This window comes from Scyliorhinus torazame, chromosome 10, assembly GCF_047496885.1.
Source record: "Scyliorhinus torazame isolate Kashiwa2021f chromosome 10, sScyTor2.1, whole genome shotgun sequence".
In the NCBI taxonomy this organism is placed as follows: Eukaryota; Metazoa; Chordata; class Chondrichthyes; order Carcharhiniformes; family Scyliorhinidae; genus Scyliorhinus; species Scyliorhinus torazame.
The window spans coordinates 101,178,783-101,193,271 of NC_092716.1; the positions used below are offsets into that span (position 1 = coordinate 101,178,783).

General features: G+C 50.1%; 1 protein-coding gene across 4 annotated transcripts in view; it reads left to right on the top strand.

Moving 5' to 3' along the window:
* The window catches only part of LOC140430804 (cyclic nucleotide-gated channel beta-1-like), a 332,757-nt gene that overhangs the window by 222,203 nt on the left and 96,065 nt on the right, over positions 1-14,489 (top strand). For all 4 annotated transcript variants that reach the window (XM_072518506.1, XM_072518507.1, XM_072518508.1 and 1 more), the window contains 3 exons: positions 1,458-1,508; positions 9,408-9,494; positions 13,366-13,430. In XM_072518506.1, the coding sequence (XP_072374607.1) occupies positions 1,458-1,508; positions 9,408-9,494; positions 13,366-13,430 (203 nt within the window). The remainder of the gene's footprint in view (positions 1-1,457; positions 1,509-9,407; positions 9,495-13,365; positions 13,431-14,489) is intronic.

The following is a 14,489-nucleotide window of genomic DNA, read 5'->3' on the forward strand; positions in this document are numbered from 1 at the left end:
CACGCATGGCCTTCCTGATATAAACACCTGGAGAATTGTAGAGTCTGTGGTCATGCATGCACACGGCGACGACCTACAGCGGTCACGCCGTACAACACGCGGCGGCCGTGCGCGGACCCGACCTGTCAGATAGTGCCCTCCTGGACACCCCCTCGCCGAAGCCCCCCCCCCCACCCCCCCGGCCAGCAGCACGACTCGCGCCCGGCTGTTGACGGCACTGGACACAATCCGCAACCACATGCCAGGGTCTCGGCTGCTGAGACCACGAGTTAACCATGCGGTTGGGAACTAAGCCCATCGGGGGGCGGAGTATCGGGGGAGGGCCTTCAGGTAACCAAAAAACTGGTGGTGAGCTGCTCCATGTGTGAAACTGAATGTGACCAATAGGCTTCCATGGTGAACTGGAAACATTTTTGGGGAGAAAACGGGAAATGTGGAAGAGGTATCAGCAGGTATGAAGGGTTCAAAAATTGCTATCATTATCTTTATGTAACAGAGACTTAAATCCCTTTTAGAAACTTTCGACAGCTAAAATTGCAGAACCTGCTCAAAATTTAATTGGTGCGATTCAGCGGAAAAAAGTTAAAGTCCGCTATGGGGCATGTTTGGCAGAGTGTTTCATGATGGCTGCAGCACTGAGAATCACCCTATTCAATGGCACTTTGCTGTTTTGTTTAGCTTCAGAGAGTTTTCCTCTGTCGAGGCCACACTTAGGCAGCTGTCCTGCGCTGGCAATTTGATCTCGCCAGCAGGACTGGCTCTTATATCGGGGTGTCATTTTGGCATGTTGCCGTGATCTCCAGGCCCTCCCTTGCGGGACCCGCCCCCTTCACCCCTCCAATCTATCCTGGGGCGTCATACCCACCTCACACCCGCTCCTATGGGCACGAGCCATCCTGGCATGTTGGCAGTTCCACTGGGACGCTGGCAGTGCTAGACTGGAACTACCAAGTTGCCCAGGTGGCACTGCCAGGCTGGCATTGCCAAGGTGCCCAGGTGCCAGGGGCAGTTGAGAGTACCACCCTTCCCTGTCCCTGACCACTCGAGGCGCTCTCATGGCCCGCGAGACCTCCTGAGGTGCCTTCACGCCTGATACACATTTGTGGAAATCAGTGCTAAATGGTGCCCTGTCAAGGACTAGCAGACGAAGCCTTTGGCTCCTGATCATGCGATGAAAGCGGTGTCTGGGAATTTAAATGCACCTAATGATTCATTTAAATATGCAGATCATGCAGACTCTCGCTAGTCAGGTGACTTGCGATTGGCAGGCTCCCAGCGTGGAGCCTGATTTGGAACTCTCAAAGGATTTACCCGGACACAAAGTGGTCACCGAATCGCACGCAGTACCTTATATTTGTGCCATTTTTTTGTCCTTGGACTCAGCTTCATGCAACAACAATGAAGACCTATCCTTTGGTACATTGATGTTAATATAATTTTATGCTTCTGTATTTCAGACAGCAAGAAAGCCTATGAGAGAAAATTACATGCAGACCCCTAAATTCAAGGTGAGTCATTCCACTTGCGAGACTGACGGGGCTTCATTGTGCAATCTTTGAATCTGTCACTGTAAATTACTTCACTGGTACATAATGCAGGGTATTTCCCTATGGAGGCATCGATAGACATTGGAAATAGTGTAGATGCATCAAAGAGGAAGCTAGCTAAACACATGGGGGAGAAAGGAATAGGAGGTTGGGTTGCTGTTGTTAAAGGAAGAAAGTTGGAATGAGTCTCATGGAACAAAACACTGGCTTGGATAAGTTGGGCTAAATGTCCTGATTCTGCACTGTATATATTGGGCGCGATTCAATGACCCCGGCATGGATCTGGGTGCAATGGGCGAATCACCCAAATACCCGGACACCGGATTCACCCAGCGCCCGGTACTCGCTGCACCATGGAGATCTCGCCAGGGTGCCGGTTAGTACTGGTCCACTGTTATGGGCCAGGGTTTAAAAACTCCAAAGATTATTATGGAGTTCACCTAACCTATAACTTTTTGTTGAAACTGACTAGGATGAGCACAAGAGTCTCCATTGAGGTGTGATTCAACAGTCTTCCCAGACACTTTAATCAAAATAAGCTTTATTCTAAGAACTTAGTTAACATTTATACATAACCAAACAGCAAGAATTTTTGTCAATTACAAACATAAAGATACCCCCACAGCTACAGTAATCTATGTATAACACTTAATGAATTCTCCCTTAACAGTTCCAATTCAAAAACAAAATCCCATAAACAAAAACCCCTTTTCAAGGGCGTGGCCCTGCACTCTACATTCTCATTTGAATAAGACTGGCTTTTCCTGAGATTCTGACCCCATCTCACCAGCAGGTTTAAACCCTTCCGGAAAGCAAACAATACCTTAAAAGCCACCACCAAGGGGATTTTTATTGGAACAGATATTTAAAATGGAACTAGAGAGAGGCAGGCCAAAACATTTCTTTCTCCTGTTTTAATCCACAGCAGTCAAATTTGAAAGCAAAACCATAAACAGCTCACAGAGCCACAGCCCAGCTCCCCCCACACAATGACATCACTGAAGTCATGTGATAAGACAAAATCCTCTCTTAAAGGGACACTCCTTTTGACACCACACAAACATGAATGAGGAGTTACAGAACCTGAGGGGGGCCTCCCTGGCCATTGGAGACACCCTGGTGATTGGGGACAGAGCAGGGTAGCATCCTGGCACTTCCCCAGGTACCTGGGAACTGCCATCTTGGCAGTGTCACACAGGCACCCTGACAGTGCCACTGTGGCACTGTCAGGGTGCCTGGTGGCATAGTCAGGGTGCTGGGGCACTGCCAGGTTGCCAAGCTTGCAGTGCGGGGGTGGGGGGAAGGGAGCTGAAGGTGGGGGGGGAGATTGGGCCTGCCGGATAATATGGCGCCCTGATCGCTCACCAGCAATAAATCGCTCTAAATGTGGCCTTGGCAGGGAGAAACTCCCGAGGCCAAAATAATCAGCACAGTGCCATTGGATAGCGAGAAGTTTCTTGGCATTGCAGCCGCCAAGAAACACTCCATTAAACGCGCAATTCTTTAATTTGAGTCTGCTGAATCACGCCCTTTATGTAATTCCATCAGTGAAAGCTGCTCACAGACACGGTGGACGCGATTTAACAATCTCGTTACACCCAACATGGAGTCAGGATGTGACAGTTGAATCCCGGGAGAGGCCAAAATTGGACTTCATCCCAGACGAAAAATTCTTGCGAGTGTTACCGGACTTGCAATGCCCGGTGTTATCTGATCTCGCCCTCGCCCACGTCCTCACCAACAATGGCCCCAGCTCCGCACCAAACATTTTGTAAAACTCCACCGGGAACCTGTCTGGCCCCAGGGCCTTCCCTGCCTGCATCGTACCCATGGCATCCATCACCTCCCTTAACCCAACCAGGGCCCCCAGCCTCTGCACCCTCTCCCCCTCCACCTTAGGGAACTCCAACCCATCCAGCAACCGCCTCAGCCTCTCCTCCCGGTCGGGGGCTCCGACTCACACAGCCTCCCAGAAAAGGCCTCAAATGCCCCATTTACCACTCCAGATCCATCACCATCTTACCCCTCACGTCCCTCACCCACCAATCTCCTTGGCCACTGTTTTCTTCCTCAACTGATGGCCCAGCATCCTGCTCACCTTTTCCCCACACTCATTCACTGCCCCTCTGGCCCTCTACAACTGCCCCACCACCTTCCCCATGGACACTAACTCAAACTCCATCTTGAGCCTCTCCTTTAACAGCCCCTCCTCTGGCACCACTGAGTACCTCCGATCCACCCTCAGACTCCCCTCTATCAACCTCGCCACCTCCTCACGCTCCACCCTCTCCCTATGCATCTGAATCTAAATAAATTACCCCCTAACTACCGCCTTAAGTGCCTCCCACAGCATGGCGGCTGTGACCTCCCCCATATCGTTCAACTCCACATACCCCAAATAGCAGCCCTCACCCGCTCGCACACACCCTCATCCGCCAGCAGGCCAACATCCAACCTCCACAGTGGCAGTTGGGTCTACCTCTGCACCACCTGAAAATCCACCCAGAGTGGCGTATGGGCAGAAAAGACAATCGCCGAGTCGGCCCCCCCCTCTCCAGCACCGCCTTGTCCATAACAAGAATGTTGATCTGGGAATACATCAGGAGCACATGGGAGAAGTACGAAACTTCCTTAGCCCTCAGCCTCCCAAATCTTCACGGATCTGGCCCCCCCCCCCTCTCCCTCCCGCGATTCATGAACCCCCTCAACTCCCTCGCCACTGCCAACACCCTCAACAACTGGTCCAAACTCGGATTAGGACTGTATTAAAATCGGCGCCCCCCCTAATCAGCCAATGCGTGTCCAGGTCCAGGATCCTTCCTAACACCTGCCTGTTAAAGACCATTACGTCCAAATTCAGGGCATAAACATTCACCAGCACTACCGGCATCCCCTCCAACTTCCCACTGACCATCACAGACCTCCCTCTGCCGGCCCCCCACCGATCAGCCACAATGCTCCCCACCTCAAAAGCCACACTTTTATTAACCAACACCGCCAGCACCCTTGTCTTCATATCCAGCCACGTGTGGAACACCTGCCCCAGCCATCCCTTCCCCAGCCATCCCTTCCCCAGCCATCCCTTCCCCAGCCATCCCTTCCCCAGCCATCCCTTCCCCAGCCTCATCTGATTCCCAACTTCAGGTGCATCTCCTGCAAGAACACAACGTGCACCTTCAGGCTCCTCAGATGCACGAAAACACGTGACCGTTTAACCGGCCCATTGAACCCTCGCACGTTCCACGTGACCAGCTTGGTTGGGGGGGCACACACCCCTTCCCCCCCCCACTTCATCCACAACCCACCCACCCACTTCCCGGGCCAATCTGCCATATCCTTTTTAAAGCCTGCCCCGGGATCACATCACATGCCTCTCCAGGCCGTCCTCAAATGTCTGCTGCCATTTCTCCCTTCCCAACTGCGCCAAACCAGCCACACCCGTGACAGCAAACACCCTCCATCTGCCCCCACAACCAAACAAAAAAACAACCCAATCTCTCCACCACCCCTCCCCCACGCCTTCCTCCTGACAACCCCCCACTTCACTCTCATTAACTAGCCCGCCCAGCTAGCATGGTGCCCCCCCCCCCCCAAGGTCTCTGACTACTTCCCCTCATCTCTCCATCCAACCCTCCCCCCATTCTCCCAACCATGAACAAAGAGAAATAAAAGGCACATTCACCATCTCCGCTCCCCCATCAAACCTACCCCAATTTACCCACCCAATGTGCCCCAGTTTACACAAAACTCCTCTCAATGTCCTCACACTCCTCCCAGTCCATGGTCTCTCATAAAGTCCACGACCTCCTCCGACGAATCAAAATAAAATTCCTGTTTCTTTTTTTTTAATAAACATTTTATTGAGGTATTTATAGTTTTACAACAACAACAAAATTAACAATGTACATGAAAATATAAACATAGTGCAAAAACCGTCTTCCTCCCTTACAAGTCCCACCTTTACTAACCCCCTAAACTAAGCTAACCTCCAACCCCCCCCCTTCTGCTGACGGTTAATTTTCCCCAAAGAAGTCGACGAACGGCTGCCCCACCTCCGGGCGAACCCCAACGTTGACCCTCTCATGGCGAACTTGATTTTCTCCAAACAGAGAAAGCTAGCCATGTTAGATAGCCAGGTCTCCGTCTTCGGGGGCTTTGGGTCCCTCCAAGCTAATTGTACCTGTCTCCGGGCTACCAGGGAAGCAAAGGCTAGAACGTCTGCCTCTTTCTCCTCCCGGATTCCCTGGTCTTCCGACACTCCGAAAATCGCCATCTCTGGACTCAGTGTCACCCTTGTTTTCAACACTTTAGACATGAGATCCGCAAACCCCTGCCAGAATCCCCTAAGCTTCGGGCATGCTCAGAACAGATGGACATGGTTCGCTGACCCTCCAGCACACCTTGCGCACCTATCTTCTACCCCAAAGAACCTGCTCATCCAGGCCACTGTCATGTGGACCTGGTGAATGACCTTAAATTGTATCAGGCTGAGCCTGGCACATGTTGTGGATGCGTTGACTCTACTCAACTTGTCCGCCCAGAGACCATCCTCTATCTCTCCTCCTAGCTCCTCTTGCCACTTGCGTTTCAACTCCTCGGTCTGCGTCTCCTCTGATCCGATGAGTTCCTTGTAAATGTCAGAAACCCTCCCTTCTCCCACCCACACTCTGGAAACTACCCTGTCCTGTATCCCCCTTGGTGGTCGGAGCGGGAAGGCTGAGACCTGCCGGCGTGGGACGTCCCGCACCTGCAGGGACCTAAACTCATTTCCCCTCGCCAATCCAAATTTCTCCTCCAGCTCCCTCAGGCTAGAAAAGCTCCCCTCCATAAACATATCTCCTCCCATCCTCTCAATCCCTGCTCTCTGCCATCTCTGGAACCCTCCATCCAGCCTTCCCGGGGCAAACCGGTGATTATTACAGATTGGAGACCACACCAAAGCTCCCTCCGCTCCCACATGCCTCCTCCATTGCCCCCAGACCTTCAGGTCCGCCACCACCATGGGGCTGGTGGAATACCTATAGCCACCTGAGTTGGCCACTTCCCAACTTAAAATGTAGATCCGCAAAGGCTGAAGGGAAATTCAGCCAACACAGGCAAAAACTAGCAGGTGCAAGTTTACTGTGTATTAGACTCTGCAGAAACCCAGACAGCATCGATACAAGCAGCCATCTGCATAGTAATGTAGCAGCCATCTACATAGTAATGAGCGATCCCCAGGAACAATCAAAACATTTTAAGGTAAACAAGGCCAAGCCAGACTCCTCGGCACCAGCAGGAGCCAACACAAAAGAGGTTAACAGACACTTAAAGACCGCCCAGCGATCAGGGAACAGCTCCAGTATTGGAGAAATCGAACCAAGCGATTGGAACGAAGTCCAATCACTTGAAACCATGTACGGGGTCCGCCCCGAAGGGGGGGAAGCCCCTGGGGACTAAAAAGTAAAGCCCCCAAGTTCAAATTGTCCTTCTTGACAAGGTCACTCAGCAACACGAAGCAACCCCTGAGAGTGAACTGTCCTGCAGCCTCCAAGAAAGTAAGTCTCAAGTCAACGCTCGCTACGAGATAGGCGCTCCCAGCTACCAGTCCATACCAGCTTTTGAATCTCGCAGACTCAGAACCCGAACAAAAGGCCATTTGTTCCCCTGACCTGGTGGGCCAGCCCGAAGCTAAGTATAGGCCTGATAGTGATAGAAATACCTTGAAAGTAGAGTTTGCATGAGTCGCGATTTACTGTGCATAATAAATGTGTATTGATTTGAATCTTACCATTTGATGTGTTGAGTTAGTGATCATTACTTGAACTTGAACCTCATGGCGGTATCATAAAGATACCTGGCGACTCTAGAGCAAAGGTTATAAAACAGAGCCAATTGAACCAACCAAAAGTTAGCAACATATTACTCGCCAGGTCTCTCGGGGTTGAGTTGGGCCTGGTCTCGTCATCAGGGGTCAGGTCGGGAGCTCCGGGGACTGGGCCGGGCGATCCGGGAGCTGGCGGCGGTTGTTAGGCCGGGTTGGGAGCTCCGAGGTCCGGGTCGGCTCCAAATCGAGGTTGGGGATTCACTTCCGGTTTGGGCTCGATCCACTTCCAGTTCGTGGAGGTCAGGTCGGGCTGGGTCAAAAGGTCTCCACGGGCCTCGGAGGATGTTCCAGCCTGCAAGAAAATTGATGCAACCATCAATTCACACGAGACGGAGAGTTGAAGTGAACAGTGGTTTTAATCAGCTAGAACTGTGCCTGCCTGCGACTGCTCTGTACTGAGTGCCGCCTACAGGCTGCAGCTCTATATACCTCCCCCGAGGGGGCGGAGCCACAGGCGGAGCCCACAAGTGCATCAACATAATATAATACAATGTAATGCAATTACAATGGTGAATGATAGCAGTAGTACATTCACCACAAAAATATTTAATTTAATTTCATTTCATTTCAAAATATAAAAGAGAGAGGTTAGTAATAATGTTAGTCTTAGAATTAAATTTTAAAAGATTAGAACGAGTATAAGTTAAGTAAAAAGTGGATCTGTTGGGGAGAGCTCACAGTGAGTCGCCTCGTTCCGGCGCCATCTTCTGATATTTCTGATACTTCTGATATAATATGATCAGCATATTATATATGCTGATCCCCATATACCAGCCTCACCAGAGGAGTATTACCTTCCCTGGGCACTCATACACCTTTTGCCCTCAAATACCACACCATTTGGGTGGGGAAGGACCAAAACAATCCACCTTGAGTGGGAGCCACAAAATGTGTGACCACTCACTCCAGCGCTGCCACCGGAGGTTCATACCGTTTGCGTGTCTTACTGCCTGCCATATCTGCAGCTTACCTTCAGCGACTGGTGGACGAGGACCTTTCTCAATTTACACCTATTCAAATAATAATCTGCCTTCCTATTTTTGCCAACGAAGCGGATATCCTCACATTTATCCACATTATATTGCATCTGTCATGCATATCGCTTGGTGGGGGCATCAATGGCTCGGGGCATAAATTTAAGGTAAGGGCCAGGAAGTTTCGAAGGAATGTGAGGAAAAGACTTCACACAGGCAGCACGGTAGCACAGTGATTAGCATGGTTGTTTCACAGCGGCAGGGTCCCAGGTTCGATTCCCGGCTTGTGTCACTGTCTGTGCGGAGTCTGCACGTTCTCCCCGTGTCTGCATGGGTTTCCTCCGCGCGCTCCGGTTTCTTCCCACAGTCCAAAGATGTGCAGGTTAGGTGGATTGGCCATGATATATTGCCCTTAGTGTCCAAAAAGGTTAGGTGGAGTTACTGGGTTACGGGGATAGGGTGCAGGTGTGGGGCTTAAGTGGGATGCTTTTTCCAAGGGCCAGTGCAGACTCGATGGACCAAATGGCCTCCTTCTGCACTATAAATTCAGACATAGGATGTGGGAGTTTGGAACTCGCTGCCTGAAAGGGTAGTGGAGGCAGAGACCCTCATAACATTTAAGAAGTATTTAGATGTACACTTGTGATGCCAAGGCATACAAGGATATGGGCCAAGTGTTGGAAAATGGAATTAGAGTAGTTAGGTGGTTGTTTCTGATGGGTCGATGGGTCTTTTCTGTGCTGTAGATCTCTGTGGCTCTATGGCATGCTCCCATTCATTCAGTGAGTTGGATCAGTCCTCAACCGGTCTAAAGATTTACTAAAATGGCCTCACCACCTCTTAAATGTCACTTGCTGGGTGACCAAACCAGATCAAATTACACATTGAGAACTGACCACACTAGTGAATAGGTTTGTTGTATCGAAAGGGGGGTGGGGGGTGAGAGAAATCTTCAAATGTAGAAAAAAAATAAAGCATAAAATATTAATCCAACTGTAATTTTTCTGATTCTGTTTCTAGATGGACTTAGTGTCTCTTTTTCCCCTGGACATTTTGTATATTATTTTTGGTTTCAGAACTGTACTGAGATTTCCACGCCTCATGAAGGTGAGTTTGCTTGATGTTTTCTCCCCCTTACAGAAACTGTATTTAGACTTTATAATCATTAGGTCCAATGTCACTCGCAACAGTCCTGTGGTAGGAAATGTGTGTCATCAGCATTTTAATATAGCATTCGAAATTATTTAAAGAAATAATTAGAAATAAAGAATTTGCAATTATAAAACACCTTGCTCCACCCCAGGATGTCGCAAAGTGCTTTACAGCCAACTCAGTCATTTTTAAGTGTAGCCATTGTTGCAATGTAGGAAATCAAGCAATCATTTTGCATTCAGCAATGTGCCAATGAGCAGATGATCTGTTTTATTCGTGTAATTGAGGGATAGGCTCCCTGAACAGACCAGAAACGTTCCAAAGCCAATGGAATTATTACATTCAAACCATACACAGCTAAATTGGAGCACAGCTTGTTTTCAGGTGCTATGTGGTTACCGAAGCTCCCAAAATGGCGGTTGGGAAGCACGCACCCTCTCGTGACTTGGAAGTATGCCACCCATCATATTGGGGAATGAAAAGCAACAGGATTTCTTTACTGACACCTAAAGTATGGGTTGGGCCTTTTGATTATACAAATAAGGCATGCTGTTTCAGCTCTCCACCCCAATATTGGTTTGCTTCAGGGGAAAACAGCCCTAAATAAGTACGTACTTGATAAGTATGTACCTGTCAGGCAGGGAGGAATGGGTCGAGCAAGGGAACCGTGGTTTACTAAAGCAGTCGAAACACTTGTCAAGAGGAAGAAGGAGGTTTATGTAAAGATGAGACATGAAGGTTCAGTGAGGGCGCTCGAAAGTTACAAGTTAGCTAGGAAGGACCTAAAGAGAGAGCTAAGAAGAGCCAGGAGGGGACATGAAAAGTCTTTGGCAGGTAGGATCAAGGATAACCCTAAAGCTTTCTATAGATATGTCAGGAATAAAAGAATGACTAGGGTAAGAGTAGAACCAGTCAAGGACAGTAGTGGGAAGTTGTGCGTGGAGTCCGAGGAGATAGGAGAGGTGCTAAATGAATATTTTCCGTCAGTATTCACACAGGAAAAAGGTAATGTTGTTGAGGAGAATACTGAAATTCAGACTACTAGACGAGAAGGGCTTGAGGTTCATAAGGAGGAGGTGTTAGCAATTCTGGAAAGTGTGAAAATAGATAAGTCCCCTGGGCCGGATGGGATTTATCCTAGGATTCTCTGGGAAGCTAGGGAGGAGATTGCTGAGCCTTTGGCTTTGATCTTTAAGTCATCTTTGTCTACAGGAATAGTGCCAGAAGACTGGAGGATAGCAAATGTTGTCCCCTTGTTCAAGAAGGGGAGTAGAGACAACCCCGGTAACTATAGACCAGTGAGCCTTACTTCTGTTGTGGGCAAAATCTTAGAAAGGTTTATAAGAGATAGGGGGCGGGATTCTCCAGTCGGAGAATCGCCGGGGGCTGGCGTGAATCCCGCTCCCGCTGGTTGCCGAATTCTCCGGCACCGGATATTCGGCGGGGGCTGGAATCGCGCCGCGCCGGTTGGCGGGCCCCCCCGGCAATCTCCGGCCCGTGATGGGCCGAAGTCCCGCCGCTGTCAACCTACGCCAGCCGGCGTGGATTGAACCACCTTTGGGACGGCGGGACACGGCGGCGCAGGCGGGCACGGGACCTGGGGGGGCACGGGGGGTGCCCCCACAGTGGCCTGGCCCGCGATCGGGGCCCACCGATCCGCGGGCGGGCCTGTGCCGTGGGGGCACTCTTTTCCTTCCGCCTTCGCCATGGTCTCCACCATGGCGGAGGCAGAAGAGATCCCCTCCACTGCGCATGCGCGGGGATGCCATGAGCGGCCGCTGACGCTCCTGCGCATGCGCCGTCCGGCAAAGTCAGTTTTGCGCCAACTGGCGGGGCACCAAAGGCCATTCCCGCCAGCTGGCGGGGCGGAAATCAGTCTGGCGCGGGCCTAGCCCCTCAAGGTGAGCGCTCGGCCCCTCAAGATGCGGAGAATTCCGCACCTTTGTGGCGGCACGATGCCGGACTGATTCGCGACGTTTTTGGCGCCGGTCGGCGGACATCGCGCCGATATCGGAGAATCCCGCCCAGGATGTATAATCATCTGGAAAGGAATAATTTGATTAGAGATAGTCAACACGGTTTTGTGAAGGGTAGGTCGTGCCTCACAAACCTTATTGAGTTCTTTGAGAAGGTGACCAAACAGGTGGATGAGGGTAAAGCAGTTGATGTGGTGTATACAAAAGTGTGAGGTGATTCATTTTGGAAGGAATATCAGGAAGACAGAGAACTGGGCTAATGGTAAGATTCTTGGCAGTGTTGGTGAGCAGGGAGATCTCAGTGACCATGTACATAGATCCCTGAAAGTTGCCATCCAGGTTGAGAGGGTTGTTAAGAAGGCGAATGGTGTGTTAGCTTTTATTTGTAGAGGGATTGAGTTTCGGAGCCATGGGGTCATGTTGCAGCTGTACAAAACTCTGGTGCGGCCGCATTTGGAGTATTGCGTGCAATTCTGGTCGCCGCATTATATGAAGGATGTGGAAGCATTGGAAAGGGTGCAGAGAAGATTTACCAGAATTGCCTGGTATGGAGGGAAGATCTTATGAGGAAAGGCTGAGGGACTTGAGGCTGTTTTCGTTAGAGAGAAGAAGGTTAAGAGGTGACTTAATTGAGGCATACAAGATGATCAGAGGATTGGATACGGTAGACAGTGAGAGCCTTTTTCCTCAGATGGTGATGTCTAGCACGAGGGGACATAGCTTTAAATTGAGGGGAGATAGATATAGGACAGATGTCAGAGGTAGGTTCTTTACTCAGAGAGTAGTAAGGGTGTGGAATGCCCTGCCTGCAACAGTAGTGGACTCGCCAACACTAAGGGCATTCAAATGGTCATTGGATAGACATATGGACGATAAGGGAATAGTGTAGATGGGCTTTAGATTGGTTTCACAGGTCGGCGTAACATCGAGGGCCGAAGGGCCTGTACTGCACTGTAATGTTCTATGTTCTATGTAAATAAAGGTAAACACTTAACACAATTGCCTCTACTCCCAGTTCCAAGCTCTGTGGATCCCAGATCTTACCCTCCGATATCCACCAGTCCCTAGCACTTGCCTTTGCCCTCAAGGTCCTGATCTCCCTCCCTTCATCCCAACCATGACTTCTAGGCACTCTGAAGTCCCCAATCGCTCCCTGCTCCAGCGGCAAGTCTAAGACATCCAATGTGCGTCTGAGTATTGCAATAATATCCAAAGACCCCAATCCCTCTCTGTCTCATTGACACCATCTGAAATCTCCCTCCCTCTGTAACTCCGCAACATCTCCCAAAGACTCCAATCTCACTCAAGCCCCTTGACACCAACCAAAAACTCCAATCCCTCTCTGACTCTGCAGCACCTTCCAAAGACATTGATGTACTGGGATGACTCCCTATTTTAACCTGCATGGAATTTTGTAGCACTGAAGGAGATCATTCAGCCATCATGCCTGTCCTGGCTCTTTGAAAGGGCTACCCAATTAGTCCCATTCTCCTGCTCTTTCTTTATATCCTGCAAATTTCTACTTTTCGATTATCTATCCAGTTCCGTTTTGAAAATTACTTTTGAATCTACTTTCCCCATCCTTTTGGGTAGTGTATTCTGATGATAACAAGGCAATAATAATTAAACTGACCGGGAAGATTTGCCATTATGAGTGAGTGGGTATGATATCTGCCACATTGGTTCACGTCAACGTTTGCAAAAGCTTGAGTTGTGTTTTATTTAGTGAGTCACTAACTGATTTTTTTGTAATTACACAATTTTGTTGCTATTAGGTTAACATTGCACTGGTCACAGCAGGGGTGTACAATGATATTATTGAATTCATGTTTATTCATTTTTTTATACAGTATACAACCTTTTTTGAATTTAATGACCGGCTGGAAGCAATAATGAACAAGGCCTATATATACAGGTGCGTATTACTGATTGTCGTGTTCAGGCAGATGTTATATTTCAGTCACAGTAATGTAATTAGATCTTGGGATTGCATCCTGTCTTACACAGTAAGACGCAAATATCCTAGCTGATGTCCTGATAATATCCTCTGCGAAACAGTGATACCTAGACACTATCCCCATAATACCAGTGATTGATAGATACAGTCCCCTTTAAATGAAATATCACAAGGTACTGTCCTCTTTAAACACATTGGGCAAGATTTAATGGAAAAGATTCTAAGTGTAGTAGCGAGCGGGAATTACCGTGCGTTTCCCGATGCTAGACCCGGCGAGGCCGTCACCGCTATAAAACAGCGATTGGCCCATTTAACGAGGCCCCACGGGATTCACGCCACAAATCATGGTTGGCCGGTTGATTTGTCTGGGGCCGCGCTCACCAACCCCCTGCTAACAAGTGACAGCCACGCTAAACGGCTCCAGCACAGCCAATCCCATTCAGCTCACAATCATGCCGCCATTGAGATCAGCTCCGCGCTTTGGTGACGCCGACCTGGGGCGACTGTTGGATGCGGTGGAGGCCAGACGGGATACCAGGGGGCCAGTACGGTCAGCCACAGGGCAGCCACCACTGCCTGGGAGGAAATGGCAGCAGCAGTCAGCTCGGGGAGTGTGACCGGAAGGACTGGCACCCAGTGCTGCAAGAAGATCACAACCTCACCGGGCCACTCGGGTGAGTTTCCACTGGACCCCTGACTGTCAAACATGAGTTGTTAATGCCATACCGATGGCGCTGGCCCATCTGGTGTGGCACTCCCCACCCATGAGAACACCTCAGAGGAGAGCACCTCCAAGGGCATCAACACCATGGTGCAGACATTGGGGTGCCACCAGGGCTGGCAGAGCCAGATGACGCATGGGCAGCCAGGGCTCGAACCAGCTGCCCTCCGTCCCGAGGTGAACCTCGGGCCCTATGGGCACTGACTGCGAGGATTCTGGATGTCAACCTGGACTGAACATCAGCTCCCCCGATTTCCACCCCCCCCTGACATCGTCGCATTTTGCGGTCAGCACCT